Genomic DNA, 15,021 nt, shown 5'->3' with positions numbered 1-15,021 from the left:
TCGAAACGTGGATTCCTAATTTCTAACACGTTTCGTAAAAGGCCTGAATATATCAGTTCGATGCTTCCGAACTGATCCTCTAATTTTTGGATAATTTTGTTAACGTTGCGCGAGTCTAAAAGCAGCGCGTTAACTGCTTGTAGTGCGCCTCCCTTCAAGCATCTTTGCAATCGATGCAGGTTTTCTAAATCAGTGAATTCCCCTTCACGAGTTGTTTCGTAGAAGGTTTGTTTAAATCTGGGCCACATCTTACAGGACCCATCAAAATAAGGCAAGTCCATTAGGGACTGCCTTAGGGCGTACTTATTTGCGGTAGTCTGGTTACCGACGTTGATTTTATTAATTTTTTGAATTAATAAGTCAAAAATTTCCGCTTGGGGATTTTCTAATTGACTTCTCTCTTTAAATTTTCTTAATTGCCTCTCTTTCTCCGCGAGAGAGTCTCTAATAGCCTGACACTTCCTACAAAGCCAAAGCTCGCTCTTCTTTGGCTTATGTTTCAACCCTACGCAACTCAGGTGGAACCAGCGATCGCAATCGTCGCAGGCCACCATATTGTCTACATCATTAGCTTTAACACATAGGCGACAGTTGCCATTTGGATTTTGTACAAAATTATACTCCATAGCTACGCTCTTAAAATTAGCTTACTTACTTCCTTTTCTGTGTTGGACCGACGGTGTTCTTCGTAGTCCGCAGATGCCGGTGCGATACCGACGGTGTTCTTCCAATCTGCAGGTGCCGGCGCGAGACCGACTGTGTTCTTCTAATCTGCAGGTGCCGGCGCGAGACCGACTGTGTTCTTCTAATCTGCAGGTGCCGGCGCGAGACCGACTGTGTTCTTCTAATCTGCAGGTGCCGGCGCGAGACCGACTGTGTTCTTCCTTCCTATTAACTAGTTGCAGTAAAACATAACTTTTGTCTCCAGTTTTCCGCGAAGAAACACTACTCAACTTTTGCGTTTTCACGGATAGTTATCACAACACTACTTCAAATGTCAGACTGCATCAAATGTAGATTCCGCGCACCCACGTCTATCAGTGTTAATATGCGTGCTGTCAAAAGGTTCAGCAAATTCCCCTTGTCTAAGGTGTCTGCTGCGTCTCTTATACTTTCCACTACAGTCACTATACACTTCGTATGTATGTTTACTTTCTATGGATCTTGTACTTGTAACACTGTATTAGAACTTTAGTTCATATTTGTATCCTCAGAAGCTGCCACTTCATCCGCGCAACCTCCTTAATCGCACTTAATCCTGGGAGAATGCTTTCTATGCTGTACACCGTTTATACTTATCACACTATTTCTGGTTATCGGCCAGGTTTCGACTGTCCGGAAGTTTCAGTGTTCAGTGATAGATTTCAACTATCACTCTCCAGTGCTCCTCTCTGCGGAGCCACCATGAAACAACGGGAATGATTTCCCAACACTTTGCTTACCAGAGCGAGGCCGTGGACTTTTTATTTCTCACCTAATATTCCTTGGGCTGTGGTCCTGCTTCCGTGGTTGGGTTTTCTTTCTTAGGAGGACGTCTGGAGTTTTAGAACTTTCAAACTTGATTTTCTTTCGTTAGTTAAAGAAGCACTGTGAATCACTTTGAAACTTGAAACTTAATTTATTCAGAAAATATTTACAAAAGTTATCTTAAAGCTACATGTTGCCCGCGCGATTCATATATCGCTACGGGAAAATTTGTCCCTTTTAGTCCTTAAGTTTTTCCCTATTCTCCTGAGATACGGTGTAGATTTCCTATGGCCTTAGAAGGGCGCAATTCCTATTTGTTTACTTATATATTTGGCCTTGCCTCTTCAAGACTGACGTATTTAACCACAATACGGATTCCTGCTATTCAATCCTAGTCCAGTCCCGCAAGGGCTCACAAAATATGCGGTTACATTTGTACCGCTTTCTAAGATTTTATTACTATCCTAACCGCAGAGTAAGTGAGAAGGAAAAACCAAAGCTAGCTAATCGGACTGCGTATGGCACGCCTATGTATATTAGGCGCGGGAGGTTGGTAAATAGACAGTGATCCCTTTTTCTGTGTTCTTTTCATTTCATTTTCGGGTTTTTAAGATCGACATCAACCTTCCCTACGCGTAGCAGTGATACATTTCTTATGCACTGCTGACATTGTATAATTAACTCATTTGCGCGGCAACAACCACCATCAATATGGGTGTCATTTGAAAGGTATTGATTAGTAAAATGCAAAAATTGACGATTAACGCCATTTTGAAATCCAAGATGGCGGCTTCCGGTTACCATAAAACACTCAAAACCACCATCAATATGGGTGTCATTTGAAAGGTATTGATTAGTAGAATGCGAAAATTGACGATTGGCGCCATCTTGAAATCCAAGATGGCGCCTTCCGGTTACCATAAAACATTTAAAACCACCATCACTGTGGGTGTCATTTGAAAGGTATTGACGATTAGCGCCATTTTGAAATCCAAGATGGCGGCTTCCGGTTACCATAAAACACTTAAAACCACCGTCAATATGGGTGTCATTTGAAAGGTATTGATTAGTAGAATGCGAAAATTGACGATTGGCGCCATTTTGAAATCCAAGATGGCGGCTTCCGGTTACCATAAAACACTCAAAACCACCATTAATATGGGTGTCATTTGAAAGGTATTGATTAGTAGAATGCGAAAATTGACGATTGGCGCCATCTTGAAATCCAAGATGGCGGCTTCCGGTTACCATAAAACACTTAAAACCACCATCAATATGGGTGTCATTTGAAAGGTATTGATTAGTAAAATGCAAAAATTGACGATTAACGCCATTTTGAAATCCAAGATGGCGGCTTCCGGTTACCATAAAACACTCAAAACCACCATCAATATGGGTGTCATTTGAAAGGTATTGATTAGTAGAATGCGAAAATTAACGATTGGCGCCATCTTGAAATCCAAGATGGCGGCTTCCGGTTACCATAAAACATTTAAAACCACCATCACTGTGGGTGTCATTTGAAAGGTATTGACGATTAGCGCCATTTTGAAATCCAAGATGGCGGCTTCCGGTTACCATAAAACACTGAAAACCACCATCAATATGGGTGTCATTTGAAAGGTATTGATTAGTAAAATGCAAAAATTGACGATTAACGCCATTTTGAAATCCAAGATGGTGGCTTTCGGTTACCATAAAACATTTAAAACCACCATCACTATGGGTGTCATTTGAAAGGTATTGACGATTAGCGCCATTTTGAAATCCAAGATGGCGGCTTCCGGTTACCATAAAACACTTAAAACCACCGTCAATATGGGTGTCATTTGAAAGGTATTGATTAGTAGAATGCGAAAATTGACGATTGGCGCCATTTTGAAATCCAAGATGGCGGCTTCCGGTTACCATAAAACACTCAAAACCACCATTAATATGGGTGTCATTTGAAAGGTATTGATTAGTAGAATACGAAAATTGACGATTGGCGCCATCTTGAAATCCAAGATGGCGGCTTCCGGTTACCATAAAACACTTAAAACCACCATCAATATGGGTGTCATTTGAAAGGTATTGATTAGTAAAATGCAAAAATTGACGATTAACGCCATTTTGAAATCCAAGATGGCGGCTTCCGGTTACCATAAAACACTGAAAACCACCATCAATATGGGTGTCATTTGAAAGGTATTGATTAGTAGAATGCGAAAATTGACGATTGGCGCCATCTTGAAATCCAAGATGGCGGCTTCCGGTTACCATAAAACATTTAAAACCACCATCACTGTGGGTGTCATTTGAAAGGTATTGACGATTAGCGCCATTTTGAAATCCAAGATGGCGGCTTCCGGTTACCATAAAACACTGAAAACCACCATCAATATGGGTGTCATTTGAAAGGTATTGATTAGTAAAATGCAAAAATTGACGATTAACGCCATTTTGAAATCCAAGATGGCTGCTTCCGGTTACCATAAAACATTTAAAACCACCATCACTATGGGTGTCATTTGAAAGGTATTGACGATTAGCGCCATTTTGAAATCCAAGATGGCGGCTTCCGGTTACCATAAAACACTTAAAACCACCGTCAATATGGCTGTCATTTGAAAGGTATTGATTAGTAGAATGCGAAAATTGACGATTGGCGCCATTTTGAAATCCAAGATGGCGGCTTCCGGTTACCATAAAACACTCAAAACCACCATTAATATGGGTGTCATTTGAAAGGTATTGATTAGTAGAATGCGAAAATTGACGATTGGCGCCATCTTGAAATCCAAGATGGCGGCTTCCGGTTACCATAAAACACTTAAAACCACCATCAATATGGGTGTCATTTGAAAGGTATTGATTAGTAAAATGCAAAAATTGACGATTAACGCCATTTTGAAATCCAAGATGGCGGCTTCCGGTTACCATAAAACACTCAAAACCACCATCAATATGGGTGTCACTTGAAAGGTATTGATTAGTAGAATGCAAAAATTGACGATTGGCGCCATTTTGAAATCCAAGAAAAATGTCTTCATTTGTCTTCAACGGCCAGGATTCTGAATCGGTTATTGATTTTGAGCCAGAATCCTCTTGCACTTCCCCTCTCAAAACCCTCATGCTCGTTTGGCTGCACTTTTTGACAGACCGTTTGGCTGCAATTTTTGACACTTCGCTAGTCTGTGTATAAGTGTCTGTAGTACCAACTATAGAGTCTGTGTATTAAGTCCCATACTAGAGTCTGTGGTATGTGCATTGTTTTCCATTGTGTACTGCAACAGCTTTTTCTTAATGACATTTCAACTGATTTTGACGTTGTCAAACTGACCCCCATCGATCGGTGGAAAATCGATGTTGCATATTGTCAAACTCTGTATGTAGAGATAGGGACGCCCCCTTCTTTGTTTCTGGCACCCACAATTTTTGCTGTAACTTTGAATGACTTCAACCGAGTTACATAATAAATTAATATGGAGTGAATTGAAAACCTACTGTTTTGTATCTTATAGCACCATTCATAATACTATTCCATATAATTTATTTCACATTGTTACAAAAAAGTATAAACAGCTGAATACAGTGCTAGGGGCAGATCTCTCTAAGAATGCATAACAAATTTGCATCTAATTAGAAAAAATGCATTTAATTTCCATTTCTCGACAAACATATGATTAGGGCCTAAAAGCCAACTATCAAAATCCACTTTGAATGGAAATTCCAAACAAACCGTTACTAGTCGAACACAGTTCACAACAGTTTATGAAAGAGAAAATTTTTCTCTTTCATTTACTACCAACATCTGTGATTGGCGTGTAACGGTTTGTCCGGAATTTCCATTCAAAGTGAATTTTGACAGTTGGCTTTTAGGCCGTAATCATATGTTTGTCGAGATTTTTGCATCAGCTTTGCACTCCCTCGCAGAAAAGTTTGTTTAACAAACGTCCTACGCTGATCCACTTTGTTCGACGTTTTGTTAAATGTAGGGCTAGTTTTTCTGTAGGGTTTTGACGTCTTACACGCAACGCAAAAACATTGCACGCAACGCAAAATACATTAAGAATTTCTATTTTGATGGAAATAAATGCATTTAATTTCGCTGATTTTTAAAAATGCATCACAAGTGATCTGCCCCTAGATACAGTGTCTTGATTAGATGATTGAAGTATTTCGCCATGATATTACTTTTCTCAACACTAATACTTTTCTTGCATGTTCTCCAAAAGAAGAATGTTTGTTTACATTGTACGAAAGGTTGACATGTTCGATAGGTAGATTTGGTTTCACTGTCGGCGCACATTTGGCACCAACTGTCAGAAAATAACATTTTTTGTACCTGCACCGATAAAATAAACTACTCATTAATGCTTAGAAAACTACGCATTTTCAATAAAAGTGGAATAACCCTTTAAATGGGTGAAGCGTTTATACCAGAGGGGGAACAACTTGACAGCTCCTATCCAGCTTTTTACGTGCCATAATGGCGGTCTAAATTGTTCAGTTCGTAATACGTTTAATGGCCCTTTTTGACAATAATCGTTTACGTCAACCGCCCAGCGAGATTAAGTCATCCTACGTTATTCCAATGCGTTGGATGTTTATTCAATGAACGCCCGACATCTTCAACTGGGCGTTGCTGTCAAGCTGGCGTAAACGGGTATTGTCAAAAAAGGGGCATTTAAACGTATTACGAACTGAACAATTTAGACCGCCATTATGGCACGTAAAAAGCTGGATACAAATCGTTGAAACCACTTTTTTTGGGTCTGTGGGTCTAAAATGGCGGATCAATCTTTATTCAAGAGCAATTTCTAAAAAAAAGCGTAAACTTTTTCACAGTGAAAATTTTCTTGGTCAGATTTTTTTTCCTTTCGATAATTCATTTTTGAAGACTTTTTGGGTTTGGTGTTGTTTTATTATAAAAATAATGCATCTTTATTCCGAAGCATTATTTTTAAATGATTCATGATTTTTGGAATCATCAGCATACAAACAAGCGGCGCTTATGCTAGTTAGTGAGCATCTTCATTTAGTTTTAAGATATTAGGTAGTGTTGCGGCAGAGCGCAATCTGTGCACACACCCTCGCCACTGTATTATTACCAGCAACAAAAGTGCCAAATAAAATCAGTACAGTTTAGCCACCGCCGGCGGCGGTCGATCGTCCTCAACACTTTTGTTTTATTTCAATTGCATCAGTGCCGTATCACTGTCCGTCTTTGTGCCGCTGTTTCGTATTACGTTTCACTTGAGTTCTGTGCGCCGAAAGTTGGTTGGCAGGAAATGGGTCCAACTGCTGAGAACGAACAGGTAGTAATATTTGCATTGCAATGTAAACAACACACACACAATGATACTGGACTGTTTTTCTCCCTCTCCGATAGAAAATGAGCTGTCATCAGTTCTGAGTTTTGTGGAAACCTTTGCACCGTAAATGTCGCATGCTGTCAGAAATAAACAATCGAAGTCAATCCCGCCTTTGTTAAATACGAAGTGAAAAATGATAATCACAAAACTAAATGTATTTAAGATTAACGACAAACTTTCGAGAATTGTTATATGCGAAAGATATTTCAAGGGCGACGGGAGAAGAAAAAGTTCACACTAGAAGCGCACTCAAATCAAATCATGCATTTTACATTCGGCACAATTTGTAATCCTTTTATGAAACTCCAAAATGACGTATTAACTTGTTTATATTGAAATTAAATTGTTACGCTGTTTTGAAATAATCATCTTGATTACCGCTTCCGAATGTAAATAAAGAAAACAAGTTCTTAAAAGACGTCACGGAATTATTTTCTCGCATAGAAATTTACAGTATCGCAATTTGTGGACGGCGTTCTATGGTGGCGACATCATTCGAAACACGGTGGTTTCATGCAACTTAGGCTAAACGTCAAGTTGCGGGAGGGTTGGTTTGTACCCATAAATGAGTACAGACCTTGTACGTATCTGGGTATGTTTTACCCCCTATTTTTCGCAGAACTGTTACAACAAAATGCGTAAAAAATATCCATTCATGAAAATCGCGCCAGAATGAAACACACTGTTAATAGAATTATTTCCGAATTAAAAAAAAAACGAAATAACATTAATTTCACATTAATGTCTCCTTATAATAGTATAGGAATCTAGATAGAGATCATATTCCAAAACTCCTTAGCAAAAAAACCGCCAACTGGATATATTTTTGATGGCTGGATCGTTTGGCTGCTCTGAAAATGCCGAACTGGTGCATATTTGCAGCATCCTCAGTAGTTTCCGCCACGGACTCTGATGCAGGCCGATAATTTGCAGATTCCGCTACAATCCTTAGTTTGCAGGTTAACTCACTTGAAACACAGAGAACAGACATACAATCTAGAACAAACTTTCCCGAAAAACCTGTGTAAACATTTAAATGAAAATACGTCGAAAATCACCATCGCATACAGGTTCGCATGCGTGAGTGACCATTGTATCCAAGTTTGCATACAAGTCCCGTAAAGCGATTGTTGGCCGATCGAAGCGCCAGCCAGTGGCAAGTTGCTACTTGCTGTAGTCATTTCAAAGCGACAGTTTTATTTCTTACACAAGTTGAAAATTTTACTTGTATGTCAGTTCTCAGTGCTTGAAATAATTCTTAAGGATTTTTCACTCATTGTTAAGATCAATATACCCGTTGACATTACCTCATCGAGTAGTTGTGAAATGGATAAAAAGTATCCATTGTTAGAAACAAAAAATACCCATTTTTTGACAGCTCGAATAACTTCCGAAAATGGGCAATTTGTATACATCGGTGAGGCGGCGGTGCATACACCTCTACAGTAAACGGCAAGTTCCCAGTCACTAGATTTCTGTCAGTCTTGGTTCGGCTGCCCTGCCAGATTTCTGCGCGTATCTTGACGGGTTAGTTGAGCTAAAGCGAATTCGGGTTCGCTCGCGTTTTCTAGCAAATTTTGACATGAACCGAGCAAAACCCTGGCATAACTCGGACATAAACTGTGCAAAGATCCTGGCAATTCCTACCTGGTAGAATTTAGCACGAATCGAGCAAAACATCTGACAAAGATGTGGCAGGAAGCGTACAGAGATCTTGGTCATACATTCCTGGCTGAATTCTGGATAAAAGTGAGCATCATCGGTTGGTTTAACCGCTTCTGCCAGAAACGGTTGTTGCATTTGAGCGAATTCTTTGCCAGAACTCTCGCACAAATCGCGCAAAATGCTCGCAGAAACTCTGCCAGCAACAATTTCGCTTTGCTCAACTTTTGCTAACTTTCTGCTTGCCATGGTGACTGGGTTATGGCGGGTAGCCAAGAACAAAGTTTCAATAGCCTACCGTTCGCCAGCATCTAGTTTAATCCACCGAGCCGCCATTTTGTTTTCTGGGTATGGCAAACAAACAGGGATGCCAGCGTTGTTTCACAGATTTTCAATATTCTGCACAGATTTCTAAAATTGCACAGTTTTAGGTTTTAATGCGCAGATTCCCAGTTTTCTGTTTAAATGCACAGACTAGCACAGATTTCTCAATTTTTGATCTCGTGCTCAATTTTTGAGTAGCGCGATAAACAAAAAAAGGTCGCCGCTACATGTTTTGAGATAAATTTGTATGTTTTCCTTAAGGTTCAACTGAGAAAGCCTAGAAAAGCGGCCATTTTGGAAAATGCAAAAAGGATTTTTTTCCATACTGTTGGAAAAATCTTCATGAAAATCAATCAGTAATAGTCCATCAATACCCCGAATACATTCATTCATTTTCATGAAGATTTTCCCAACGGTGAGAGAAAAATCTGCCTTTTTCGTTTTCCCAGATGGCTGATTGTCGAGGCGTTCTCAGTTGAACTTAAACGCAGATTTGTACAGATTTTTGCACAGGCTGCGCACAGATTTCACAAAATATTACCTGGCATCCCTGTAAACAAAAGATTCATTCGTTATTCAGAGATTCAGCGTCTCATTCAATTAGCGTGTCTGTGTAGAAAAATAGAACATTTAGCATCCACTTGTATTTTTTGGTAGTTTCTTTGCAAAAAATGAAAGTCACAACGCGAAAACAGTTTGATAAACTCGTTTTTTACATGAAAAAAAAACAAACAAGTTGCCGAAGGCGCAAAATTTGCTTCTTCTAAACAAAATTACAAAGATACATGGGATAAAATAGCGTCGAAACTAAACAGCCTGGGTCCGCCAATAAGAAGCACGAAGGAATGGCAAAAGGTAAATAATTGTCTGCTGATGCAAATGTCACAAATGTTCCTCGAATTAACAAAATAAATTATATAGTGATTCCCAATATAATGTATTTGATAAAGATTCAACTGAGAAAGCTACGAAAAGCGGCCATCTTGGAAAACGGAAAAAGTTTTTTCTCACACCATTGGAAAAACAAATTCATGAAAATTGATCAGTAATACTCTAGCAGTGCCCCGCATACATTGGTTCATTTTCATGAAGAATTTTCAACGGTGCGAGAAAAAACTGCTTTTTTCGTTTCCAAGATGGCCGCTTATTGAGGCGTTCTCAAGAATTATTCTCAAGATACATGAGGAACATGAACAGCGTGTGATACTACTAGCAGCTGATTGATTTTTTGCTATTTGCTATAATGTTGAATAAACAAATTCAAGATGTGTGAATCTAATTTTAGGTTTGGACAGATTTGAAGTTGGGTACAAAAAAGAAACTGGCCCATAATAAAAAAGAAGCCCGTGCCACAGGTGGTGGTCCCAATAAAATGCTCCACCTTTCACCCCTGGAAGAATCTGTTTCGGAGATGCTATCGTTAAGGCGAACTGTAGACCACACAGGTAACGTTAAAACTTAGAATCGGAAGCTCAACGCTTGGTAACGTGAACACCGTCGACGGTGTACTTCTGAGACAAAAATACTTTACATTGTCTATTGTACCTATCCCAAGAGATAAAACCTCCACTTTCTATTTGTAAATCTTTTTCTACTATGTTTAAAATTATGAAAAGGCATTGCTTGATACTAATAGCAGCATAATATTTTTCTCTTCATAGGTCCAGTCTTTGGAATGCCAGAAATAGACGAAGAAAAGAAATCCGATGAAGAAAACGAAGAAACCGAGCCGGTTGAGCCTTTGCAGAACGAATCTGATATTGACGATTATTTGGAGCAAAATTACCCGACAGACTTTGAAAATCCAGTTGACGAGATAGAGGCAGTTGAAAATGTAGTTGACGAGGCCGAATTACTTAGAGATAAACATTGTAAGCGTAAAACACAAAAGCGTACTACAGACGATTATCGAAAAAATCTTTTGAATGAACAAACAATGTATTTAAAAGAAATCGTAGAAAATGTTAAAGATTGCGCACGCTATGCCAGAAAGTCGTATTACATAAAAGAAAAGATGCTAAAGCTAGAAGAAAGAAAATTGAAACTGAAGGAAGACAATTACAAAGAAATGCAAAGATCTAAAATCCAAGAATTGGAAATTAAGCTTAAGCTCGTGGAATTGAAACGCCAAAAACTTGAATTCGAAACGAATACTAACTGATTTTTTTAATTTTTTTTTATTATACTTATATTTATTATTTTTTTATATATGAATGAAATGAAATTAAACGCCATTTAGAAATGTTAAATCATTTTCATGTATTTGTATCACCCCGTCAGTTCAATCTTTCGAAACTATTTGACTCTTACATAAATGAGTTCAGTAGGTCATCTCTAATTCGGTTAGCGTTTCTATCATCATCATTGTAAGTAGATGGGATCTCTGATGAGTTATCTGTTTCAATGTCAACTGCCTCGTCCAAGTTAATATTAAACTTGATTCGTAAGTTGTGTAATGCACATAGGGTTATGAGCCTATTTTCACCATACTAAGCAAGGTGCCTCGCTAATTCGATAATTTCTTGCCTTACAATCGATGGAATGCGTAAAAATTGACATCAACCGCTTTGCTTCGTTGTCAAGAACCAATTCAATAACACAAATGCGTTGAAAACAGTAAAATTCTCGTGTTTGAGCACAATGAAAACTCGAATCGAGTGCCCCTATTGTTGCGCTACCATTTGACTCAATGCGTTGAACAAAGATGGCAGACACTGCTCTAACCAACGGCTTCAAATGGGTAGGGTGATAATAGAAACATGGCGCAAATAGGCTCATCACCCTACAACATTTACAATCTGAGAAGCTTTTTCTGGTCCATAGTGCAGCTCTCGTGCACCCAATGTGCATCTAAAAGTTGCCTTTAAAACACCGATGGATCTCTCTACAGTAATCCGAGTCCGAGAGTGTTTTTCGTTGAATCTGAGTTTTTCAATTTCATCGTTTGCTCCGGTCCGATATGGTGTTATCAGAAATGGTTTAAGAGGGTACCCCGCATCACCTGTTGAAATTTTTTTTATTAGTATGCCTGATTAATTTTATTCAGTTTATATTTACCTAGCAACCAGGTATTTCTTTCACCCCGTTCGTATCTAGTGTTTAGGTAACTACTTAATGAACTGGCATTAAACACAAACGAATCGTGAGACGACCCTGGATGATTAGCATCAACGTAGCGAATCATTAATGTATGATCGCATACCTGAAAAACAAATAAGATTATTTTTTTAACTTCACAACAAATTAAACTATCATATTAGAGTACACTGTACACCATTCTGAAAAAAGTGATAAAAGTGTACATGTGCATCTAATCGTCTGAGTGCCTAGAGTGCACTTGTTCCTTGGGTTAGATGATGCGACGTGTACTTGCACTTTTACCACCCTTTTAAGAAGTGTGCACACTTAGGCCGATGACAAGCTGAAGTGAAAAGCGAAGCGCTTGCGGACGCGTCTGAACACCTTACATATTGGATTTTCGATTGATGTGCACCGGTGTAGTGGAGTGCACTAGTTTTGCACTTTCTAGCAGAAGTGTCAATGGAACATACCATGTTTTCAGCATTTCTGCTAGAAAGTGCAAAAATGGTGCAGTTCCAGTGCACTCCACTACACCGGTGTCAATCAATCGAAAATCCCAATAGTGTTTTGCCGCGTTCGCCAACGCTTCACCCCGTACGCGTTCTACATGCGCACTCCATAGAGATAGTTCAAACGCATTCGCTTCGCTTAGCGCTACCGCATTGCAAAGCACACCTTCGGCCTTAGTCCAAATTGGTGTCAAACGCGCAATAATGAAATTAGAAACAGATGTTCCCCGTCAAATCAGCCGGATTTCCTACCGGTTTCTGCCGGAATTTCAGCATAATTACCACAGCCTTACGGTTGTTTCATTTGAGCCGAAATTTCTGCGAAAACCAGTCAATTCCGATTACAATTTTGGTTTGAGCTTATTTACCAACATCACATTAATGCTATAGAATCCTTTCCTGTTATAAAACAGGTGTTTGTCCTTTGAAGGTGCTACAATTTTGATATGGGTGCCGTCAATGCACCCAATCACACCGGGAAACCCAGTTTTTTGGAAGAATGCATGTTTTATACTGCTCTTCTCGCTATCTCCTGATGGAAATTTGATGACTTGTGGACAAACAACTGCTTCAAATATATCCAGTACCTCACTTAGCCCCTTTGAAACGGTTGGTTGCGCCATTCCAACAAACAAATCGTTGCCAGCTCCTCTCTGATATCCCCCTTCTGCAAAAAATCTAAGGGCAACGGATAGTTTAAAAATTGGTAGAATGGCTTGTGACCCAACTGGTGGATTGATCTTAGCTTCCAATATGTTTAGCAGGTACAAAAATAGGTCTTTGGACACACGGAAGTACTGTACAAAGCTGCGAATGAGAAGTTATATATTTTATATGTTAGACATATACAATGATTGTGTGAAGTTGGAGTACTTACGTTTCATCTGGCAAATCCAATGGATTGGATGCATCGCGAATCCTTCTTCTTCGAATAGCTAAATCACTAGCCTTCTCTTCTTCGCAATCGCTAAACCAAGCTTCGATGGAACTCATTTTCAATCGTTTTGTTGATTCTGGAGCACTTTCCTTTTGTAAATACTGCTACGCAGATGATTAATACAAAACGTCTGTCTTCAATAAGACGTAAAAGTTGTACGGGCAGATTGAGCTGGAATGTTGGAAAGATCTTGACCTTCTTGAAACTAGCAAAATGGAAATTATGCAGCAATGATTAGGCGGACAATGAGACGTTTCTGATTATTTAAGTTTTTGTGTACTCATGATGTTTCTCGGGTGCGTTTGACATCCGACAAAATCGTTGATTCGGTTCAACATCAAACGAGGTTGATCAGCAAAAGACGCTATTCGGGGGAGTTCTGCTGCTTGCGCGTAGAAGGATCCACCAGTACATTGTCAAATAACTTCTCATCGAATGACTAACAGGGTGATGAGCCCATTATGGCTGTTTCTATTATCACGCTACCCATTTGAAGCCGTTGGTTAGAGCAGTGTCTGTCATCTTTGTTTAACGCATTGGGTCAAATAGTAGCGCAACAATAGGGGCACTCGATTCGTGTTTTCGTTGCGCTCAAATACGATAATTTCACTGTTTTCAGCGCATGTATGTTATTATCTTGGTACTTAACAACGAAGCAAAGCTGTTGATGCCAATTTGTACGCATTCCATTGTTTGTAGGCCGAGTAATTAATGAATCAGTGAGGCGCCCTCCTTAGTATGGTGAAAATAGGCACTTCACCCTACCTGGTATTGACTAAATAACAAATTTGCTGCTTTTTTAAATTAAAAAAGCTAATTTTTTATTGATCTCTTCTGGCGTTTCACGGTCAAATCACGAGATCAACTCACGTGGAACACCATTTGTTTGCGATTGCAGTATATAAGTTTAGGAATACCGTCGATTATGATGATTGGAGACATTTTGGATTCCTGGATGGTTACTCTGATTTTAAACGAAATAATCGTAATCTCCATTAAATGTCTGCAGTAATGAAGAAAGATTGCGATTCAAATCATTTTGAATCAAATATTGCGACATCCGGTTAATACAATACGATTATAATGGGTAAATGTTTACTTTATGTACTTCTTTCTTTGTACACGGAAAACATGTTTTTCTCGTATGCTAGTTTAGTGTTGTAGTTTCATCAAATTCATCAAAGGGCTTAAAAATTAGTTGTATCTACTAGCCTTACTCGTAGGGTTATTGTGCTACCTAAAACAAGCTTTTGGGCGAAGCTAGCTTAAACTAAGGATAGCCCCTATGTTTGAGTATACCGGGCAAACGAGTGGATCACAGGTTTGCTTGCGTTTACGATGACGAGTACGCGGCCACCTCGTCTTGCGGATCCTCAGCAGCTTTGTGCCTCTTCGGATGCTTGGACTCGGCTATGTGGTGTTACATCAACTTCCTCCAGAACCTCACTTTCTGCAGCACAATATCACTGCAAGTTGGGTTAGTCGGTACAACTTATTTATGAAGTTCATGAATAAACTTTAGAAATGTCGTCCTTCCACCTTCTTTTTATGACTTTAGAATACAAATGTAGCATATTCACGAAAGAAAAATATGTTTTCTACTTACAGGGGAAAAAGTACCTAAAGTAAATAATTACCCGATAATGTACAATTAAATGTGTGTCACATAGACGGTTAAAAATGT

General features: G+C 39.1%; 1 protein-coding gene and 1 long non-coding RNA gene across 2 annotated transcripts; one reads left to right on the top strand and one right to left on the bottom strand.

The window, feature by feature from the left end:
* Positions 1-9,590: 9,590 nt before the first annotated feature.
* On the top strand, positions 9,591-10,653 carry LOC131686073 (uncharacterized). Its single transcript, XR_009304921.1, has 3 exons — positions 9,591-9,665; positions 10,096-10,255; positions 10,472-10,653. It is a non-coding gene; the product is annotated as an uncharacterized LOC131686073 (long non-coding RNA).
* A 435-nt stretch (positions 10,654-11,088) lies between these two features.
* On the bottom strand, positions 11,089-13,404 carry LOC131686064 (putative nuclease HARBI1). Its single transcript, XM_058970193.1, has 4 exons — positions 13,278-13,404; positions 12,769-13,207; positions 11,868-12,012; positions 11,089-11,811 (listed from the first exon to the last, which is right to left on the bottom strand). Exons 1-4 carry the CDS (start codon positions 13,391-13,393, stop codon positions 11,588-11,590), a joined length of 924 nt encoding a protein of 307 aa, XP_058826176.1. The 5' UTR covers positions 13,394-13,404; the 3' UTR covers positions 11,089-11,587.
* Positions 13,405-15,021: the final 1,617 nt, after the last annotated feature.

This window comes from Topomyia yanbarensis, chromosome 2, assembly GCF_030247195.1.
Source record: "Topomyia yanbarensis strain Yona2022 chromosome 2, ASM3024719v1, whole genome shotgun sequence".
Taxonomy (NCBI): Eukaryota; Metazoa; Arthropoda; class Insecta; order Diptera; family Culicidae; genus Topomyia; species Topomyia yanbarensis.
The sequence above is the reverse complement of the archived record's forward strand: the minus strand, read 5'-3'. Positions and strand labels throughout refer to the sequence as shown.